Source organism: Glandiceps talaboti, chromosome 20, assembly GCF_964340395.1.
Source record: "Glandiceps talaboti chromosome 20, keGlaTala1.1, whole genome shotgun sequence".
Lineage (NCBI taxonomy): Eukaryota > Metazoa > Hemichordata > Enteropneusta > Spengelidae > Glandiceps > Glandiceps talaboti.
The window spans coordinates 12,055,259-12,079,275 of NC_135568.1; the positions used below are offsets into that span (position 1 = coordinate 12,055,259).

A 24,017-nucleotide genomic window follows, 5' to 3' on the forward strand; every position below is an offset into this window, starting at 1 on the left:
TTACCAATTCATGGATTTCTATTACCATAAAATTGGCATACAAATCAAAAACTCATGTGAAATATAAAAAGTGACAAGTTGGAACTGACTCAGTAAAGATTCAGGAATGCATAAATTGCAAATGTCACAGCCATTGTAAATTTACACCAAAAGAAATTCTGAAGACATCATTTGCAAAAAATTATGTATTTAGAAATATTCGTAACAGACATCTCATGTTTTCCCGTACTTTCCAGATTTCATTTCATAAAAAACAACAACAAACTTGTTACTTGTTCACAACAAAAGACCAAACTTCTGTTCATAACAAAGGTGTTTTCCTCAGATTTCTTGTAATTATGCAGATTGTTCTTAGATTTAGGGTGTATCAGTAATAATTTGTGATTCTTCTCTCCATAGTTGCACCTCAACTGGATCTGAGCAAATTGCGAGATACAGTGATAGTGAAAGCTGGCAGCACATTTGTCTTAGACATACCATTCAGAGCATCACCCAAACCTAAAGTCACATGGCAGAAGGACGACATCATCATTGAAACCAGCTACCGCGTCAAAGTAGACGTTTCCGATAGAGGCACTGTACTAACAGCTAAAAACTGTGTCAGTTCTGATGCTGGCAAATTAACTGTGACAGTATCCAACGAAGCAGGTAGTGCTACTGGCACCATACAGGTACAAGTCCTAGACAGACCAAGTCCACCCACTGCACTTGTTGTCTCTGACATAAACAGCACTCAAGTCACGTTGTCATGGAAACCACCTCTTCAAGATGGTGGCAGCAGAGTAACACACTATGTGATTGAGAAACGTGATATGGCCAGGACTGTGTGGTCACGTGTTACCAACGTTACTGATACAACACACAGAGTTACTAATCTTATGGAACACTACGACTATGCATTCCGCATCATTGCAGTCAACAAAGTTGGTGAAAGTGATGCAGTTGAATCTACCAAGGTTCATCTCCAGAGCAAATATGGTAAGTGTGCTGTTAGATACTGTACAGTATGATACAAGTACAATATAATACTATACTCTACAGTGCTATGTGTAATACAATGCAAATGTAATGTGGAGTTACTGTACATACAATGCAATGTAAAACAATACAACACTGCAACATGTACACTGTAATAGGCTATAGACAATACAAAACAATATTGCTACAGAACACAATACGACTATACAATATGCACAATGCAAACTGATACAATTCAAAACAATACAATACAGTGCCATTCATACCTTCTTTAAATAAAGACATTGTCAACATTATTAACATAAACACTTTTGAAGATTAAAATTTTGTCTATTTTCACTTTCAGGCAAACCAGGACCACCTAGTATGCCAGAAATCCTATCAGTCAGCTCAGAATCCATCGTGTTGTCATGGGAACCACCTACAACTGATGGTGGCACACCAGTCACTGGTTACTATGTTGAGAAGAGAGAACGACCTATGACCCAATGGAGTAGAATCACTATTTCATCAATCACTGAAACAACACACAGAGCTGCTAGACTAATCAAGGGTGCTGAATATGAATTTAGAGTAATTGCTGAAAACTTGGCTGGACTTGGACAACCTAGTGAACCAACTCAAGTTGTCAGAGCTGTTGATCCTGCAGGTAAGTTTACCTCTTAGAATTCAATATGTCATATCACATTAGCTTAAAAATACAAGATTCTTTATTGGCCATTCTCTTCACTTATCTTGGTGATTTCCTCAGTGTTTTCCGTAAGAGGACTTATATTGATAATATGCACTCTTCTAGAGTTGCATGTTGAAAGCGAGGAAGGAATTGTCATTTTGTCATGTTGGGAAATTATTTATCAAAAATTTAAAAACTCTAAAGATCCATGATTCAATCCCAGGTTCCAAACTTTTTATAAAGTCCTAACAGACAACTGTTTTTTACACCTTAGTTTTAATTAGCATGACCATTAACTAATTTATTTTTAACTTGTAGTCGCACCTAAACTGATGTTGGATGCCAAGTACAGAGATACAATCACCATCAAAGCAGGCACAACATTGCGTATTGATATACCATACAGAGCAGTACCACAACCTTCCATCAAATGGAACAAAGATGGCGTACCACTGACCTCATCTTGGAGAAGTCGTCTTGAAAGTACTGAAGACCGTACAGCAATCACAGTAAAAGATACAGACAGATCAGATGGTGGACAATACATTCTACAAGTCAACAATGAAGCAGGTTCTGACACTGCAAACATCACGGTACTCGTGTTAGATAAACCTGGACCACCCAGAGGACCACTAGAAGCCAGCAACATCGCCAGTACTGCCGTTACGTTGTCTTGGTTACCACCAAGAGATGATGGCGGTAGTAACATCACTGGGTACTTGATTGAGAAGAGAGATGGTACTCACTACATGTGGTCTACTGTAGAAAGTGAACACTCAGACACAACGCTGAGAGTGACTGGTCTGAAAGAAGATGTACAGTGTCAATTCCGTGTGATGGCACAGAACAAGTATGGTGTTAGTGAACCTTTGGAAGGTGAAAAAGTTGTACCAAGGGGACACTATGGTAAGTAACTAATGTTTTGTTCTTTTGCTGTGCATTGGGATCCCCAGTAACAGAGAAATGTGTTTAAACTTGTGTAGATATACATAGTCATACACTGTAGTGTGATTTTCATGGGCATATATCCATAACAGAGAAGGGAGAAAATGTGCTAAAACTTGCATGCATTTCCACACCCTTGTATTAGGGACAAGACTTAAAAATGTTATCAATATTTCAAACATCTGATTTTAATATACTGATATTTTTCAGAAAGTTTTTAATACTTCAGTTTAGTCTAAATTTAATATCCAAATGTTTTATCTCTGATATTTAAAGATGAATTTATTTCTACATCCAATCATCTTTCAACAGATGTACCATGTGCACCTGGTGCTCCTGATGTGACAGACATCACTGGAGAGTCTATGTTACTGCACTGGACTGAACCAATCAGAGATGGTGGTGCACCTGTTATTGGCTATGTGATTGAAATGAGACAGACTACCAGTGCACGATGGGTGAAAGCTACTGGTCTGCCAGTAGTAGGAACCTCATTCAGAGTTACAAGATTAACCAGAGGAGCTGAGTATGAATTCCGTATTCTGGCTGAGAACAAAGCTGGGTTCAGTACGCCTAGTGAACCATCTAGAACTGTAACAGCAGAAGAACCTGCAGGTACGGAGTGTCACTGTGTATTTGTTATCTTTATTTTGCCTTTGTAATGTAGTTAAAGTGTTAAAGGATGAGGTGAGATCATGACCAAATTAGCATTCAAGAACAAGGTTAGGTAAGATCAGAACTGAAATAACATTCAAGAACAAGGTAAATTCACCACCAAATTAGCATTCAAGAACAAGGTAAAATCACCACCTAATTAGCATTCAAGAACAAGGTAAATTCACCACCAAATTAACATTCAAGAACAAAGTAAATTCACCACCAAATTAGCATTCAAGAACTAGGTAAATTCACCACCAAATTAGCATTCAAGAACAAGGTAAAATCACCACCAAATTAACATTCAAGAACAAGGTAAATACACCACCAAATTAACATTCAAGAACAAGGTAAATACACCACCAAATTAACATTCAAGAACAAGGTAAATACACCACCAAATTAACATTCAAGAACAAGGTAAATACACCACCAAATTAGCCAGTGATTTTGGTGCTCAAATTCATCTACGAACACATCATTTTTTTTATTGAATTTCATATGATTGGTGCATCCTGCCATATGTTTTGTACTTATTATAATTGATTTTAAAACTGCTTTTATTTCCTGTAGTTGCACCTAAAATCAAACTGGAGGGTAAATTCAGGAGACCAGTGGTAGTGAAGGCAGGAACTACATTCCACCTTGAAGCTACATTGAGTGGTGTCCCTGCACCGACAGTGAAATGGGTGAAGGATGACGTCGTCACGACAACATCAATGAGAGTAAGAATAGATACTATAGACAACCAAACATCATTGTCTACCTGGAATACAGAACCAGATGACTCTGGTGTCTATCAACTCACTGCCACCAACAAAGCTGGCAGAGACACTGCAGTCATCACAGTCAATGTGGTAGACAGACCAAGCCAACCACAGGGACCTGTGGAAGTACTCAAACTTACAAGCAGCGATGTGACACTAGCCTGGCAACCACCTCATTCTGATGGCACCAGTCCTATTACCAACTATATCCTGGAAAAGAAAGAAACTGGTTCTAGAATGTGGAATAAGGTGTCTAATACTATCGTAGAGACAACATGTAAGGTGTCACATTTGATTGAAGGTGTAGAATACCAGTTCAGAGTCAGTGCAGAGAATAAATATGGAATCAGTGAACCACTGTTCAGTGATAGAATCAAACCAAAGAGTGAATATGGTAAGTTTTATCCTAATTATTGTCAAAAATACTCTTTCAGTTTATCATTTTGTATGTAAATCTGAAAATATCAAAAATGACAATTGGATAAAAAAGATTGCAGCAAAATCGAAGACAAGTATTAAAAATCCTTCTGTCAGGAATATTTTCCAACTGAACGAAGAAAAATATTGGCAAATAATATATTTAAGAATAATGATACCTCTGCAAGACTTAGTGTAATTTCTGAAGAAAAAAAATGGGGAATATAAACGATAAATTTGAATGTTATTTTTGAGAACTAAGGATGACATAGACATGCATTGTAGTTATGTATAAATCTCATATTTTTTGTTTGAACCCATTCAACATGGTTTGCAAGTGATATAATAAATGTTGTGTTTCCCAATCCAGATGTGCCAGGCCAACCAGGCATCCCAGCCGTGTCCGATGTCCGTGCTGATGCCATGACTGTATCATGGAGTGCACCTGGTTATGATGGAGGTACTCCAATCACAGGTTACTATCTGGAAAAGAAGGACGTACTAGGCACAATGTGGACCAAGACTTCATTGACAGCTATCCCAGCTACTACATTCAGAGTGACAAGATTACATAGAGGTGTGGAATATGAATACCGTGTGAGTGCTGAAAACAAGGCTGGTATTGGTAAAGCTAGTGAAATATCTACACCAGTTAAAGCACAGGAACCAGCAGGTTGGTATTATAGTCTCTCATATTTCCTACAAATTTTGATGTATTTTAGTATCTCCTTTATTTTGTCTCATAAAGGTAAATTAAATGCCTTCAAATCACAAAATATGAAAACAAAATAATTTTGTAAGTACAACAAATTTAGGACATTTTACTGTTTGAGAAAACATGTACAACACCTGATGAAACTCAAATTTTACCTTCTTACCACCGTTTAACAGGTTGAAAATCCTAGTAAAATGATAGAGGAACACAGCTAGATTTTACATACTTTAAAATACCACCCTTTAAATGTAAAGTGACAGAGAAACAAACTTTGATGTTATTTGTCTTTAACAATAATACACAGGTTAAGAACCCCAGTAAAATGACAGAGAAAACAGCTAGATTTGACCTACTTACCACCCAGAAAAAATAGATACACATTTTGAGAACCATCCTGAAAAATGACAGGGGAATAAAGCTTGATTTTATATGTTTTAACAAATGTTATACACTTCTGCTGCTACTTTGACGTACTGGATTTGTTGCATATCACCTCTGATTTCATTTCATAACTTCTGATCAATTATTTCTTCTTTATCTTAGCTCCACCAAAGATCAGACTACCATCACTTTACACTGATGTAGTGGTACTCAAAGCTGGCAGCACACTCCGATTAGACATCCCCTTCACTGGTGTACCCAATCCAACTATCACCTGGTACAAAGATGGCCAAGTACTGAAACAAGGCATCCGTGTGAGAACCGACATTACAGAGTCAGGAACAGTATTAAACGTCAAGTCTGTAGAAAGACATGATGGTGGTGTGTATGTACTACAAGCAAACAACACTGCTGGTACTGATACAGCTACTATCACTGTTATGGTACTAGGTAAGATAGTCATTGACTATAAGTACATACACGTTATGTGACTGTAAATATGCAGTATAGCTGTCTGAAAGAATTTTGGGAGAGAGGATAATAAGTGTTAATGTCTAATATGAAATACAGTCTTCAGTATCACAGCAATGTAAATTTGACTGCAAAAGTGTGTTTGAAGGCTGTCAACATTACCCTTGCACTTTCAGGGCTTCAGTCACCTCTCCAAGATTACTTGTAGAGATTCAGTCATCACCCATCCATATAAAGTGTATAGTGTACTTGTATGGCTTCAATTAGCACTCCATATAAAGTTGGCTTGGATGGTTTTAGCAATCATCAGTACACTTACACGACTTTGGTTATTACTCCATATAGACTGCACATGTAAGGCTTCAGTAAATCAACCAGTTCAGTAATTCGTCATCACCGAAAACATGTGGATGTTTTGTTAGTAAACTCAGTAATATTTCATCCATTTTTTTCACAGACAAACCAGGACCACCTGAAGCACCTCTTGACTTCACCAACGTCACTAAAGAGAGTGTCACTGTTTCCTGGCAACCACCATTGGATGATGGAGGTAGTGAAATCACCAATTATGTCCTAGAGAAACGAGAACATGGCCGAATGATGTGGGGCCGTGTGTCGTCTACACTGACAGGTACCAAGTATACAGCCACTGGTCTAGTGAATGGTACACGCTATCAATTCCGCGTAATGGCACAGAACCACTATGGAGTCAGTGATGCCTTAGATAGTACTGATTCTGTACTCATTAAGAGTCCATATGGTAAGTGTGTATCTATAGATATCAGAGTTTAAGAGAAGTCGCACAATGCAGGATTGCAGAAATGAGTTTTCTGGGTTTCCTAATATAAGAAGCACAGCTATGAGAGATGAAACCAGCCTCACTTTTGTTCACCTTTTAAAGCAGCACAAGCTGAGCTACTACGTGTTTGGGGAGTTTTTTTATCGCATATTGAAATGCTTCTAGTATTCTACTTAATGAAGCATACTCCACCATCATTTGCTAATGGCAGAACTCAATATGTATGACACATAAAATACATTTGATAGCATAATTTTAAGTCATTTTAAAATATGTTTACTAAAATATGGAATCCTCTCGCGCTGTCAAATGTCAGAAGTAAATATATATGCAATAACAAATATGTTCAATTCATAAAATTGTTATTACAGATGTACCAGATCCACCAGGTAATCCACAAGTAACTGAAGTAGAGGCAGAGTCTATGGTACTCACATGGAGACCACCTAGGAAAGATGGCGGAGCTGAAGTCTTAGGCTACTATATTGAAAGGAAGGAAAGTCATGCAACAAGATGGATTCCAGTCAACAGAGCTCTGATCACAGATACCACACATACAATCACAAATCTGCTTGAAGGATATGAATATGAGTTCCGTGTCTTTGCTGAAAATGAAGCTGGTGTTAGTCAACCTAGTGCTGCTTCACCACCAGAAAGAGCAAGAGAACCAATTGGTAAGTTTTTTTTAATGCACAAATCTAGACATGTATGTTTTGGTTAATCTGATCACTTCCAATTTAAAATCAGTTGGGTTTTTAGCCAACCTGTAGGGTGCCATCACCTGAAGGGGAGGTTATAACAATGGTCTGTCTGGCTGTATGTCTGTCTGTCTCTGTCTGTCTGTCTGTCCATGCACAGCCATATCTCTAATATGGATGGCCAATTCTTTCAAACTTGAAACAAATGTGACATACTATAGATGACTGATTCATTCAAACCTGATACAAAGGTGACATTTTACTATAGATTTTTACAGTCAACCTGTGTTTTCCACTATCCAACAGAACGTGCAGAATTCATCACTGCATTCCGAGACATCAAAGCAACCGTTGGAGACAGAGTTATATTTGAATGTATCATATCTAATGAACGTGCCGAAGTGACGTGGGAGAAAGATGGAATACAACTATTTGAAAGTGACAGAGTTCACATCATTGCTGATGGAGAACGTAGAGCCCTAGTCATTGAAAATTGTGGACCACGTGATATTGCCAGATACACAGCTGTGTGTGTGGATCTCAGAACATCAGCATCTCTCTATGTAACAGGTAAGTGTAACTATGACAACAAACCACTACATATATGATACTTACATTGTCTATTTCATATTTCAACCCCTAACATGAACTATATGAATAGGGTCCATTCATCCTTGTGTGTGTATCTACCCATGTACACAAACTGTTTCATTCAAACCTTGCACAAAGATGATATACTATGGGCATATGCATGCCACACTGGTCATTACTGTGAGGGCTACATGTAATCATGAAACTAAAGTTAACTTTCAATAAACGCAGAAAGATCAGTATACAAAATACATCCCAACTAATAAGTACAAAAATTAACTATTTTTTAACAATATCTTTAAAACTGAAATCTTTGATTGTTTTCCGTTACTAACCTTTGAACTTTGGTATTACAGCTGTACCAACTCTAGACATGGACGCCGTCCCAGACGTGGTAACACTGAAATCGGGTAATGTCCTACGTCTAGCTGTACCATACAGTGGTGTACCTACACCTAACATCTCATGGTATAGATACGATGTCAAGATACAACAAGACAGAAGAATCCGTATTGATTGCTTTGACAACAAAACAACATTAGTCATCAAAGAAACACTGAGAAGTGACTCTGGAAAGTATTCTATCACAGCCTCCAATGAAGCTGGTAAAATCACAGCTGATATCCATGTTAATGTACTTGGTAAGTTAATAAGGTATTTTCAACTAATATCAGGAGTAATTCAATACACAAACAGCTTGAATCTTTGACTGGTTTCACACCATGACTGGGATTTTTTCAAGAAGTTTTTCATCTGATATTTCCACTCTTTTGTTTCAACATTTCAAACACCATAAAATTGTCACACACTAACACATATACAGCACATGACAGTAAAGAAGGGAGTGTGGAGAAAAGAATATATGGAACAGTCCTAATTATAGAAACACCAATAAATGGCAACAACAAACACATCATTACTTTCCTGTTCACAAATTGCTATCATGTTGTGTATGTATGATTTTCCTACCCCCACCTAAGTAAAGATTATTAACCCAAAACAGTGGCGGTTTTCATAGCTGTTTGCTAACTTCCAGCATTTTTCAGTAAAATTGAATAATAATATGTATCCCACACAGTTTCTGAAATATGAGGACTTGGATTCCTTGAAAAGCTAATCCAGAAACATCAGCTATATTCAACATTTTTCAACTGAGAACATTTTATCGTAACTATTTTGGTTTTGTTGCGTATTTTCTTACAGATGTACCAGGAGCACCAACTGGACCTCTAGAAATCTCAGATGTTGGTAAATACAATGTCAGTCTGTCATGGGAACCACCAAAGGAGAATGGTGGCAGTAAGGTAGAATGCTATACTGTGGAGAGACGTGAGAGATTTATGAAGACATGGTTGGTAGAAAGTAATGCTGTTATGAACACAACATATACAGTCACTAAATTACAGGAAAATACAGCCTATGAATTCCGAGTCTGTGCTGAGAATCTGTACGGTGTTGGTCCACCTCTAGAAGGAACGGAACCAGTTGTCTGCAAGAGTCCTTACAGTAAGTTTTACTTTACGCTGAATTTATGTGGGATATATTTTATGAAGATCTCATGATTCATAAACATTCAAATCAAACTATCTCAAATCAATTGAATAATAAACTATACTATGAATCTTTGCTAATTTCTGCCCTAGAATATATGTAATTTTGGTCTTCAATTGATTCCTAAACACTGGGAAGTCTTTTACATTTCATTTCTGTACAAAGGGATTATAAAAGATGTCCATGACTACATCTTTTCACATTTTCATTCCTCCATAAAATAAACAAAAAGTTTATCTCTGACAAAAGTTGTCAGGTTTTACGAAAATTTGTTGTGTTCTATTTATCAACTGTGTCCCTGTAAACAAATGTAACTACCAAAGACCATAAAGTTACAGACTGTGTCCCTTTAAACAAACGTAGCCACAAAGACCATAAAGTTACAGACTGTGTCCCTTTAAACAAAAGTAAACTACATGTAATTGTGTGTTGTGTTCTATTCATCAGCTGTACCAAGCATGCCTGGACTACCAGAGATCTACTCCATCAAGAAAGATCGTATGACATTGACCTGGACTGAACCCAGATTTGATGGTGGACTGCCAATCCAAGGATACATTATGGAGAGACGTGAACGTACTAGTCTACACTGGTCAAGAATCACCAAAGAACTGATTGAAGACACTAACTATACAGTTACTATGTTGACTGAAGGTTATGAGTATGAGTTCAGAGTATCTGCTGTCAATGAGGAAGGTAGAGGAGCTCCTAGTGAATCTACTTCACCACCTAGAGCAGCTAGAGAATACATCAGTAAGTATCAAGAGTCACTTAAATATCAACCTTGCCTTATACAAACCATCCCCTCTCACTTCATCCCAACAAAGACAAAAATTTCGCTTTGGTCTAATGAAAAATATCAACGATGTAACTGAAATTTAAGATCAGTGTCCATAAATTATGCAAATTAGGTTGATTCCATGCTAAACCATTGCAATTAAACTAACAAATGTATGGATATTAGTTTGGCCTAAGTTTAACAAGGGGTGACTAAAATTTCAAATCATATTTGTTTTACAGGGGTACCATCACCACCTGGTGTGCCAACTGTCCATGATGTCACCCCAACATCTGTACGTCTGACATGGCTAACACCAATCTCCAATGGTGGCAGTGCCATCACACACTATGTCGTAGAGAGACGTATCCGAGGATCTTACGACTGGACTCATCGTGTCGCCGTTGAAGAAACAGCATGCTTCTTGAAAGACCTGTTTGAAGAAGTTGAATATGTGTTCCGTATCAGAGCTGTTAATGCAGCCGGTGAAAGTGACCCAAGCAAAGCATCAGAACCTATTGTTACTGAAGATGTCACAAGTAATTATCTTGTCAATTTCTAAGAAAAATTTAAGAGTTGCATAAATTAACATCCTGAAAAGTTTACAACCAAAGATTCCAGTGTAATGATGCAACTCATTTTGAGAAGTTTTAGAAGACCTATGATTTATGAGAGACTATCGACACTACACTTTATAAATATTGTAGCAGACATGAATTTTAATTTTGATTTAATTTTCACACAGTAGAGGCCAGAGACTGATATTATTTGTCATCAACTGTTGCAACACGACAACATTAGTTGAAATACATTACACTGAAATGTATCAAATATTTAGCCATTAGTTTAAAAGATGAGTTGGAAAACTAAATTCAAAAACACAGAATTTATACTCAAGAAGTTTACCGTTATTGATATGGTTACAAAATATTATTTTTACAGAATGGATCTATAAAATTGTAATTTGTAAATTTCAATGATTATTTTCAGGTGGAGTTGCACCATCATTTGTTGAAGAACTTGTTGATGTACCTGTCTCTGAAGGCAGTCCAGCTCAGTTCACCTGCAAAGTTGTTGGTTCACCCAAACCTAAAATCAGATGGTAAGCATTGAATTCACTTCTGAATTCTGAACCCTTCTGGGAATATTTAACATAATAACTGTACAGATTGAGTGTCTAGGAGTTTATAAGAGACCAATGATAAAGAATTTATAAAAAGTGTGAAGTTCAGTAGTTGATAGACAGTGCCCTCTAGTGGTAAATCATGCATCAGTGTAGTATAGTAACACTAGAGGGCGGTATATAGTAAATTTTTATTAAATGTCAATGGTGTATATGGCATATTAATTCACAATATTTTTTTGGATAGATAAATTATTTCAAACATTCAAGCAAAATTTGTGTATTGGGCAAAATCTTAAATTATAGTCCAACAAAATTTATGCCACAATCAACATAAATTTTGGAAATATTATTGTAGGATTCGTCGTGGACATGAGTTATTTGTTGGACGTCGTCATCAAATGATGGAAGAGGAGGAGAATGTCCATACTCTGTGGATTCCCAAGGCCGGATTAACAGATGGTGGAATGTACACTCTGGAAATCTACAACAGGAAAGGAAAAGCTAGATCATCAGCTGAACTGATCATACAAAGTAAGTACACAATTATGTAATTTCTTGAATTTCTATGCACACACTGTTTCAAATCTATATTCTTGAATCTGGCCATTTTTTTTAAACAGTGCCCTCTATGGCAAGATCTGAATTTCTTCCTGCCAGTTTTCAACTACCGTACTTACTTGAATCTGACCACATTTTACAAGTCAGTTTTCAGCTCAAATGTGCCCTCTGTGATCTGATCAGAATTTCTACATGCCAGCGTTCAACCCGATATTCTAGAATCTGACTAAAAATATTTAAACAACCCCCTCTATGGCCAGACAGGAATAAACTTCATTGATGGTAAACTTATAACTGTATCTGACCATCATTTATCACTGTTATTTGTAATGAATGGTTGATAAAATACCACTGTGTGACAGTAGTTTTAACTTTGTTCACATTTGTTTTGTACAGCACCACCAACTCTACAACTAGACCACAAATACAGGGAGTTGTCTGTGAAAGCAGGTGACATTGTCCGTATCGCTGTCAACTTTGCTGGTGTACCTAGACCATTCATTGCATGGCGTAAAGGAGACACTGAGGTGACAAGTAAAGGTCGATTCAAGATTGAAGTCAGAGGTAATACATGTTATCTGGTCATCAGAGACATAGAGAGAGAAGATGCCGGTGAATACACCATGACTGTCTCCAACCCACAAGGCTCACTATCTTGTCATCCCAGAATTATTGTTCTCGGTAAGTCTCCAATTAACTGGATTTTTTTTTCATAAAATACACTCTTAATATCTTTTGTCATCCAAAAATCGACGTTGGTTTGAGTTCTCAAACCTTAATTTTTTGTATGTAAAGTACAAATAGAAACAAAAAATTTACCAGTCTAGTGCCTTGATTAACCAATTTAATATGAATAGATCACTGATAACAAAAGACATATTTACAATATTAATAATTTTATATATTTTCAGACAAACCTGGCCCTCCAACTGGTCCACTCAAATGCAATGAAGTCACAAGAGATTCTACTGTGTTGTCATGGTTACCACCCAAAGATGATGGTGGATCTGCCATCATTCGTTACGTGATTGAAATGAGAGAAGCCAATAAGTTTGCCTGGTTCAGAGTGGGATCTACTCCCGTACTGGAACACAAAATGACAAACCTTATTGAAGGACATTCCTATGTATTCAGAGTGTGTGCTGAGAATCAACTTGGCGCTGGTGAAGCACTGGAAGCAATGGAATCTATTTTGGCTAAGAGACCATATGGTAAGTTGATCAAGTTAATAGTAAAGTTGGCATGATTCTGTGGTCTAGGTGGAAGAGCCTTGTCAGTTCCACTGATATGTGTAAGGAAGCATGCAACACAGTCCTGATATTTAGTCCTAAAACTGTTACATACAGTCATTCTAAGTCTGAATGAATAGCAAATCTGAAGTGTCTGTTTTAAGGGCAGTCCAAAGTAGGTGAAATTTGCCAAAGTTCCCCGAGTATTTTACTGGCTATTTTTCCAGGGTTACTGAAATCAGGGTTACCAAATCATACCAAAATCATGATACAAAGAATGGAAATCTGTGGTGGTTTGACCAGATTCCCCTCTCTGTTATTAAGACTCCTAACATTATCAAACATGCTGCAGAAGGAGACAATAAAAAGAGAAAAAAATATTTAAAAAGTGAAAGAGGAAATTATTTGAACAATAATTCTAAAACACATCTAAATTGCTGAGTGAATGTGTTTCACTGGTTGCTAACACAACACATGTATGTATCATCCACAGATAAACCAGGACAACCAGGTATGCCATATATTAGCAACATCACCAAAGACTCTGTCCATGTCAGATGGGAACCACCAGTCAATGATGGTGGTAGTCCGGTCACCAACTACATCGTAGAGAAACGTGAAACTACCAGTCGTCGCTGGTTCCGTGCCAGTCATTTGACTGAGTTGACTGACTTAGAGTACAATGTTATCAACCTAATTGAAGACTCTGAGTATGAATTCCGTATATTGGCTGAAAACAGAGCTGGACTAAGTGAACCAAGTAGACATTCCAAGGCTGTATTGGTCAAAGATGATGTCGGTAAGTCAAAATTTCTTTTACATTTAAAGAGAATTTTTTTGTGAAAATGCTTTTCCCTCATCATCCCAAAAACCAAAAACTGGTACAAGGATAAAAAACCAAGTTTGTTAAAAACCAATGGCAGATAGACAGTCCTCTCCTATTTATTCTTCAAGGTCATTGTCAGCTTAGGAGTAACATTTAAGAATGAAAAACCGTTATCTGACAGATTTACAAATAGTTGGTCCTGGACATACAAATGATTCTATCAAATACTAATGGTTCCACTGAACTAGTCCAAGACCATGAGATTGAAACATTGGAGTGTAACCTGTGGTTGTTCCTACCTATCCCTGTGACTCCACTGATGACATAATACTAATTCAAGACCATTAGACTCAAACATTGGGGTTTAAGCTGACTTCACTAAATCAAAATTCCATTTCTCTGTACCAACAGAAGTGATACCAGCTCATTTCACCAAAGAACTAGACACCACCTATGTTGTAAGAGGTAAAGAAGCCACACTGACATGTGAAGTAGCAGGCTATCCACAACCAGATGTACAATGGTATCGTCTAGGAAGACAAATCAGTCATAGCCATAAATACAAGATTGAACCATTTGGTCATATCCACACACTTACTATCAAGGATGTCTATGATGAAGATACTGGTGACTATGCAGTCAGATGTATGAACAAAGCAGCTACTAAATCTAGTAGAGCTCAAGTACACATTCAGGGTAAGTTACTAAGCTGTAATACTGATATTTGAGTTACCAAAATCTCTCATTTCTTGTACATTTCCAAAACTGTAATAGCAATACTTGAGTTACCAAAATCTCTCATTCTGTAATACTGATATTTGAATTGCCAAAATCATTCATTCCTTGTACATTTTTCCAAAATTATGTCGTGCTTTAGAGACCAAAATCTGTCATTGTTTGTCATACATTTCTATCACGGTGTAATATTGTTACCAAAATCTCTTCAGTTCTTTTAGAACTTTTCCAAACTGTACAATAATTTAGTAACCAAACTGTCATTTCCTGTGCAGAATTTGAATGACCATCATTCACTCTTCCACATCAAATCATGCTTTTCTTGAGATATATGTGTTTGATTATCCTGTAATGTAAAGTTACGTAATAATATATTATGTCAAATTTCTTTTTCCAGTCGCACCCAAGGTGAACTTACCCCATCGTCTACGTGCACCACTCATCTGCGTACAAGGTGAAACAACCAAAATGCGCGTACCATTTACTGGTATTCCTATACCAACAATCTCATGGGATAAGAATGGTACTGACATCACTGAAGACAGTCACTATGAAATCAAGACAACAGAAACAGAGACAACGCTGACAATACAAAATATCACCAAAGCACACAGTGGTAAATACGCTGTAGTAGCTACCAATCTACTTGGACATGATACAGGTACTATCACCTTATCTATCCTGAGAAGTCCAGATGCACCAAGAGACCTCCAAGTTATGGATGTCGGCAAAGACTCTGTTAGACTTACGTGGCTTCCACCTGTACATGATGGCGGTGCTGATGTAACATCTTTCTTGATTGAGAAATGTGAAGTTGGTATCACTACATGGACAAGAGCTATCACTACTAGAAATACATCCCATACACTGGTTGGTCTTAAGGAGAACACAGAGTACCAATTCCGTAGTAGAGCACTCAATCTACATGGTGTTAGTGAAGCATCAGAAGCCAGCAAAACAGTCAAGACTGCTCGTAAGTACCTTTACAGAAATTAAGGTCTATCACTCTCGCTAGACTCATAGACTGGTCATTGCAGGCACTCCACATTGCTATCACAATGATGAAGCTTTCAAGGTACTTCCTGGCATGCTATGATGTATGTTTGTAAACCAAATGTACCTTACAACTCAAGAATCCCTTACCATTTACTAGTTGACTACCTCATATTCACAATGTTCTCTTTCCCAGATCATGTCAAATCTACAACGTCCTTGAAAGAGCCCCTCTTAGTGCAAACTAATCCAAAATTCCAACCTATTTAAAAACTCCAGTACTAACAAAAAATTGAAGCTACAGTATATTCAGTCACCTGATTCTTCCTTTTGATTAGTTAACTCATTGTTGATTTTATTCCCTAACAGCTCGTGTACCTGAGAGACCAGACTTTGAAGATTATGAGTACAAACGTAGATTCTATGACACTCAAGTTGATCGTCAATTCTTACCATATGAAGTATTGAGAGGTAGACCTGGATCTGTGTATGACTACTATGAGATCTGTGAAGAACTTGGAAGGTAAATGTAGCTGTACTTAATTTTATGACTTGCATTTATAAAAGTATCATCTCCTTCACTTTCTGGATAAAGCTCTTCCTATAACTCAGTTTTAGTTCAATAAAATGTTTATAAAGAAAAATTTTTGAAAAGTTTTAAAAATCTACATTTCCATATAAGTACTGATCTATTAGGCCAAAAGTCCACTACAGGACGAAGTGAAAAGATTAAAATTACAAATTCAATTCAATTCAGTACAGAAAATAGATATGCACACATCTTTAGTGTTATTGATACATAGCTAATGCCGATTATTAAACAGAGTTAGATATATGATGACCAGCAAATGTTCGCATAACTTTTACAAAATAAAGTTCTATGAAATATGGTTTATATTCACAGAGGTTGCTATGGTAACGTTCTATGGAAATCTTTTAATTTGACAAAATATATTCATACTAAATATGGTGTGTTGTACTTTAAACAGAGGTGCCTATGGTACAGTGTTCCGTGCTATTGAGAAAGCATCTGGAAAGACCTGGGCTGCTAAGTTCATTACAGTTGGACGAGAAGAGAGAGCTGCAGTCAAGAGAGAGATTGAAATCATGGCTATGTTACATCATCCAAGATTACTGCAGTTACATGAAGTCTTTGAAACTGATCACGAAATTATCATGATCATTGAATTGTAAGAACCATTTGTTAGTTTCTTTTTTGGTATGAAGGGGCTGGGTCAGAATGTAAGGGACGATCGCACAGTGTCACACAAACTCAATAAGCGAATTCATTAGTTTAGGGGGGAGGGGGTCTGGCAGCAGTGCAATTGCTGATCTTCATTTTCGTACTTGTAAACTTTCACTCCTTCAATGAAAACAGCTTTTGTATTTACTACTGAGATGTTGATTAAAGTTGATAAAAAATTATTTCTGATGTGAGATATGGTGCTGGGTTTCTGGTAGTATTTTAATGATCTTTAATGTGTTTATAATCATGTTTTTACATTATACTGATCATAGTGGTGTGACCGCTACAGTTTTCATCATAGTTTGCATCATATATAAATGTTTGATATCACATTCGTTTAGGGGAGGGGTTTTGACCTAAACGAATGATGTTTGTTCGTTGAGAGCTTGTGCGACTTTGTGCGACTGTCCCTAAGACAGTATGGCATATATAATGTATGCAGCAGTACGAATGTGTGTTAGGGTGTGTGCGTGCAGATGTTGTACACAAGTGTATGTGTCCTAGTCAAAATAGTGGCAACTGAGATTGTGGATATTTCGTTTCTCAATCTTATCATTATCACAATTTCCATATTTTTCTGGAACTAATGACTGATTATTGCTTTTGATTACAGCTTATCTGGTGGTGAACTGTTTGAACGGTTGATAGATGAGAACTACGTACTAACAGAACCTGAAGTAGTGATATACATGAGACAACTATGTGAAGGCATGAAGTATATGCATGAAAAACATATACTACATCTCGACATCAAGGTAAGATAATCAAACCATTAGTCTGTACTGCTTGGAAATCTTATTCTGGTTGTGCTAGCACTGGCCTAGTTCAGTACATAGTGTCCACATCCCTGCATACAGTACATGTGAAGGGCTTCAGTCGTCTACACTCCATTAGCCATTTTCAACATGGATGAAGTAATCCCATTGATAGGTTATAAAGAAGATGAAAAATCTATCATTCAAAATTTTGTCAGATATTCATATTTTAATTGTACGCCTGGTCATCATTCATCATGGTTTTTTTCTTGTCTTTTCCAGCCTGAAAACATGTTATGTGAGACACGTACTGGCTATGATATCAAACTGATTGACTTTGGTCTGGCACAGAAACTAGAACCTGGTGAACAAGTCCGTGTTGTATTTGGTACTCCTGAATTTGTAGCACCAGAAGTTGTCAACTTTGAACCTATTGGTACTCCAACTGACATGTGGACTCTCGGTGTCATGGCATATGTGTTGTAAGTTAACATTGTTATTCATTTTGTATGGTAGATGTATTCAGTATTTTTCAGACTGCACTGTACTGTTTAGGAACCTCTCTCTGGTTGCGCCAGCTCTGGACTAGCTCAGTGCTAATATAGTGTCCATGTCACTCTATACAGTACACTTGTATGGCTTCAGTCATCACCACACAGTAGCTGAGTACATTTGTATGGCTCCAATCATCACCACTCCATACAGTACACTTGTAGGGCTTCAGCCATTGCCACTCCATACAGTACACTTGTAGGGCCTGTGTATTTTTGACTGGAAAGTTGGACAATTTATACCATTGTGGCAATTTCATTTGTAAATCAAAATATCTATTCTGTGTATAAATGTTCAAAATGTTTTCTACCCATCATAGGTTGAGTGGTCTGTCACCATTCTTGGGTGAAGACGACCAAGAAACTCTCCGCAATGTTTCCAAAGCAGAGTGGGACTTTGATGAGGAATCATTTGAAGACATCTCGGATGAAGCACTTGACTGGATTGAGAAGTTACTAGTCAAAGACAAAACTACACGTATGAGTGTACAGGAAGCCTTACGTCATCCATGGTTAAGAATGGACACTGATGAAGACGCTAGAAGAAAGGCAAGGAAACTATGCACAGATAAACTAAGACGATTCTATGAAAGAAGACAACCTAGAGGTGCTGGTGATACACTCTTGGCTCTCGGTAGACTGGCTCATATGGGTAGTTTACAACTGGTACACAAAGCCTTCCGTGGAAAGTCATTGTACGAACGAATACTCTACATGGGTAAGCTACGATACCAAGTTTTCTTTTCCAACACACCAAAAAAAATCATTTACAGAACTTACAAAAAATGAAAGTGTGAAAATACACAATACAGACACAAATCTGTGAGATTCGTAACAAAATCTGAACAAGTAGTCATGAAGTTAGTAAATTAACTAATATCTGTGTAGCGCTACATATTGCAATTGTTTTCAGGGAAGTGCAGAATAGTGGTCACTCGTGGCAGTTACACCGTTTTGTTCTGTGTTAAGGAGTCTTGTCGCATTCCTATCTCTAGTTTAACATCAACTGCAACTCCCTAGCTCCAAATGAATTTTTATGTCAGCCCATTATTCTACAGCCTTGCTTAATTTGGAGTCCATCCTATCCTTTCAGATGCATACGATGCAGCACCAAGATTTGTAATACCCCTAGAAAACACCATGGCACTTGAAGGCCATGCTACTCGCTTTGAGTGTGAAGTTGCCGCTCTAACCGAACCAATGATCACATGGTACTTTGAAAGACAACTGTTGAAGATTGGCCACAAATACCGAATGTTCTATGACGATCGTAACTACTCCTTTGTGGTCAAAGACACTGACGTTGATGATGTTGGCAAATATACCTGCAAAGCCATCAACTCTTACGGCCATGCCACAAGTACAGCCTTTTTGGAAATCCAATGTGAGTATATAAACTTTGAAATATATAACCACTGCAGATATTTACAGTCTTCAGCTGGTTTTCAAAGACTAATTTTTACTAATTACTAGACTGGCATATTGTGTTCATGTATAACAAGGCAATTTCATCACTACTTATTTTTTGCGTTTTTGGTTTCCAGTGATATAAGCAAAAATAAGCCTTTAGCGGAAATGTCCAGGTTTACAGTATTATTTTGTATTGTTTCTATGTGGACAACAGTTTACCATAGACTGATACAATTGTTGCTGTGAGCTGTCTTTGCCAATAGTCATAGACAAGTACACATAGTTAGAAAACTCTTACATCGCCAACCAAGTGTTTGAAAGATTTGTTGTTTTGGGGTCTCTCTTCTATGAGTCAGTAACCTGTAATGGTAAAACTCATACACATTGTCTAGCTGAATTATGACAAAATGTAACTAATTAGACAATAATGCAAGAAAATAAATCATGTAGTTCTAGTTCAAACATGTACAACTTGGCTCTTGCATGATAGAAGAAAATAAATCCCATACTTCAAGCTCAAATGTCTACAGCTTTGCTTTTCCATGGTGTAATGATTGTGAACTATTATTTCCATCAACAGATATGGATGAAGAAGAACTGGCTAGAAGAGGTGAAAAGAGAGGATTTGGAATGAAGAGAATTGAGTAAGTTATCAATTATATCATATCCTCCTATCTCACTCTGTAGAATTGTGTAAAATTTATACAACATCATCTGTCTCTGTTCACTTGGCATTTGAATTAGCATAAAATGTTTTGTACTGAAAAATATTCATTTTAATATAAATGTAAACATATAAATTAGTTTAAATATGTCAGCTCACCTCCGTGGAACTTGGAGTTCCTTTACCGCAACAGTGTTCAAAAGTGATTGTGCATTAGATTTAGAACTCTATGTTCAGCTGTGTTTAAACTTTTGTTGTGCAGGCTATTAACATAATGTAACACATTCGATAGTAATAATTAGTTCTTGTATTATGACCAAGGGTTCTTATTACTTATGAGTAACTTACATTTCACCTGTGCAGGTCTACAGGTTTTGTCAAACTGTCTGTTTGCTGGCTTTTACTGCTTTGTTTTACCAACCTGCTGAACATGCTAAAAGGATATTAGATATGTATATTAATGACATTTGATATAATTTCACAGAATGACACTTGGTGAGAGAGCTAGAAGACTGAGATCACTACGTGGTGCTGAACTTGGACTATCAGAATTACCACCTCAGTTTGTTAAGAACTTACAAGACATTACTTGTGGTCTTGGTTACATCTACCCAGTCACATTCCAAGGTAATGACATTTCATTGTCTTCTACAACCTTCAAGTGATTCCACCATGTACTACAGTTGCTTCTAACATTTACACAACAAACACTCATTTAATTCCTTTATATATAATTCCAGTATTTGTATGTCAGTTGAAATAATATTTGAGAGAAAACACTGAGTTATGGCCATATAACTGTTAACAAAATTAGTTATGTATAACTTTTCCACATCTCCAATTTGACTCACACTTCCAGTGCAGCCCCCAAGTAATGTGGTGAGCAATGCCATAAAAGCAAACTTTGTTCACTCTTTCATATTTCCATATGACACTAATATACACACATGTCTAGTACATCCTCAATGTAATGTGATATGGTAAGCTTATGAAGCTGTCAACACAACAATTTTGGTCTTTCTAAATATTTTATTCTACAGACATGACAATGGACATGTTCACATCAGACACGACAACAAACATGTCCACATGAAAACATATACCAAAACAACATGGCTTCCCACACCCGCATGCACTGATCAGTCAACCCATTACAACCTGTGAGGGCACACTGCCCAGAGACCATCTTACTTACAAGGGTGGCATCGTGAAAACAAACTTTGTTAACTTTTTCGCGTTTCCATTTGTTCACTGCAGTACATGCACCTCCAGTACAACCTCCATGTAATGTGGTATGGTACAAGGATGGTGCTATGATCCGTGATGATCATCCTCACTACCGCTTCTTAGCAGATCGTCAACATGGTGTCTTTGTCTTGGAGATCCAGGAAACAACACTGGATGACAGTGGTGAATACCTTGCCAACGTTACAAACATCCATGGAACAACTTACACCAAATGTATCCTAACTGTGGATCGTAAGTATATTCTCTGATATCGTTTGTTTGTGAGTGATAAGTTATTTAAAAAAACACTTCACAATCATATTGGGCAACCCAAGTAGGCATCCTACAAGACTGTTCTACATATGCAATGGTTCAAGAGTTTTTTGGCCATGTTGATTAAAAGTCGATAACCAATGTCAACTGCAAAAGTGCATGACTTGTCTCGAAAATGTTTGTTATTATGAAACAGTTGTTGCTCAAAACATCACCAGAATGAATGCAAATGGTGTCCGTGTGATGCCCATGCTCAAAGACAGTTAGATACAGACAGACAAATATATTTTGGTTTTAGTAGAAAGTTGGCTTTCAACCATACAATAAGATAGAAGATCAAGTAAAAATTTATATAGTGCCAAAATCCCAAAAGCTAATTGTTCAGAGGTACTTCACAAATTATAAAAATGAAAACAAAATCTGTCTTTGAAAATACACAAACCAAACATATGCAGGATTCTTCTTGTATAAAAACAAACAAAAGATAAAATGTTCCAATATTTTTCAAATTGTTCAAAATTGAACCTGAAAAAAATGTCAATAGTTTATATGAAGATTCAGATTCTGTAATTGTAAAATAATAAAGTGTTGATAATTAACTATGAAATATATAATACAATAATAGTGAATTTTGACTGTTGTTCCTTTATCAGCTGACTACATTGATAGAGAAGCCAACTACAGAAAACCACGTTTTGTAGAACTACTCAGAGACATCACTATCGTTGAAGGTAGTGCAGCAAGGTTTGACTGTAAAGTGATTGGTATGCCAGAACCTATCATTACATGGTGAGTTTTAATACTTCACTTTCTATAGTCAACTTGATTGAAGCACTGCAATGACAATGAATCAAGTTACAAAAAGTGTGAAAAGGTTACAATTGGGCTTTATTACAGATGGATAGTTACATATAATATGAAACTCCTATCCAAACCTCCCTACAGTGTGTTCAGTCCAAAATTAATCATAAAAACCAAGTGCGGTGTTTTGCTATATTTTGTGGTAATTTTCACATTAGAGATAGTGAATAGAAAAAGGGCGCCCTCTGTGTCAGATATGAGCAAACACCAATTATGATGTATTATGAAATACCTCATTTTTGCATTGACTTTATTCACTGATATTGTTACAGGTAATGTAAGATACCATTGACAAGGTTAAAAATGTTATCTACAAAGTTTTTGGGTGATTTTCAATACTGAAATATCAAATTAAAGTAAATTTTAATGAGATTACATTTTTAGTTTACAAACGGCGAATAGATTCATTCAGACAATAGGTTTGATCAGGATGTGTCCTTAGGAATTCTGTTAACTTCACCAACAATTCTCCTTACTCGTTTTTTCAGGTTCAAAGATCACAAAGAGATAGAAAGTGGTCAACATTATGAGATGATCTTTGAAGACGATGACACCTGTTCACTGATCATCATGGAAGCTTTCCTAGTAGATGCTGGTATCTATACCTGCCAAGCTAGCAACATCTGTGGACGTATCTCCTGTGATGCCAAGATGATTGTAGAAGGTAGGAAGTACAATTTTGGTCTTCTAAAACTTTTGCTTTATACTACCTAGGACAATAATAGAAATTAGGTTTTATTGCTTGTGGCAAGTCACCAAAAAGAAAATGATAGGTGAACACCAAACTTTGGAGTGTCGTAAGACATTCTGTGCATCAGTGGCACTTCAAATATTAGATTAGAGGGTACAGTACTTATGAGTCACCATTTACTAAGAGAATAGGGAAACACTTAATTTTGGCTTAGAAGACATAAATGGATATAAATATTGATATTATTACATACTAAATCATTTCTATAATAAATCACATTTTTGTTATCATAATGAATGACTCATTGATAACCATAAAATGCCATATATTATATTATATATTATATTTGTTGACTTTTGTGTATTAAATCTATTTTCTTGTTTTCTATTGAACTGTGTGAATTTATTATCATGTATTATTGGTTCATTGCTAGCTATGGCAAGGACAGGAC

At 36.7% G+C, this 24,017-nt stretch overlaps 1 protein-coding gene across 1 annotated transcript in view; it reads left to right on the top strand.

The window, feature by feature from the left end:
* The window catches only part of LOC144450678 (titin-like), a 450,019-nt gene that overhangs the window by 374,908 nt on the left and 51,094 nt on the right, over positions 1–24,017 (top strand). The window contains exons 296-327 of the mRNA XM_078141331.1: positions 400–978; positions 1,325–1,627; positions 1,970–2,557; positions 2,909–3,211; positions 3,827–4,414; positions 4,808–5,110; positions 5,696–5,983; positions 6,462–6,764; positions 7,175–7,477; positions 7,808–8,071; positions 8,449–8,733; positions 9,296–9,598; positions 10,091–10,396; positions 10,664–10,960; positions 11,412–11,523; positions 11,903–12,078; positions 12,502–12,786; positions 13,017–13,316; positions 13,828–14,133; positions 14,572–14,856; positions 15,293–15,868; positions 16,258–16,411; positions 16,878–17,078; positions 17,748–17,889; positions 18,172–18,371; positions 18,761–19,158; positions 19,534–19,824; positions 20,431–20,494; positions 20,999–21,141; positions 21,772–21,993; positions 22,668–22,803; positions 23,364–23,539. Coding sequence (XP_077997457.1) covers positions 400–978; positions 1,325–1,627; positions 1,970–2,557; positions 2,909–3,211; positions 3,827–4,414; positions 4,808–5,110; positions 5,696–5,983; positions 6,462–6,764; positions 7,175–7,477; positions 7,808–8,071; positions 8,449–8,733; positions 9,296–9,598; positions 10,091–10,396; positions 10,664–10,960; positions 11,412–11,523; positions 11,903–12,078; positions 12,502–12,786; positions 13,017–13,316; positions 13,828–14,133; positions 14,572–14,856; positions 15,293–15,868; positions 16,258–16,411; positions 16,878–17,078; positions 17,748–17,889; positions 18,172–18,371; positions 18,761–19,158; positions 19,534–19,824; positions 20,431–20,494; positions 20,999–21,141; positions 21,772–21,993; positions 22,668–22,803; positions 23,364–23,539 — 9,180 coding nt within the window. The remainder of the gene's footprint in view (positions 1–399; positions 979–1,324; positions 1,628–1,969; positions 2,558–2,908; positions 3,212–3,826; positions 4,415–4,807; positions 5,111–5,695; positions 5,984–6,461; positions 6,765–7,174; positions 7,478–7,807; positions 8,072–8,448; positions 8,734–9,295; positions 9,599–10,090; positions 10,397–10,663; positions 10,961–11,411; positions 11,524–11,902; positions 12,079–12,501; positions 12,787–13,016; positions 13,317–13,827; positions 14,134–14,571; positions 14,857–15,292; positions 15,869–16,257; positions 16,412–16,877; positions 17,079–17,747; positions 17,890–18,171; positions 18,372–18,760; positions 19,159–19,533; positions 19,825–20,430; positions 20,495–20,998; positions 21,142–21,771; positions 21,994–22,667; positions 22,804–23,363; positions 23,540–24,017) is intronic.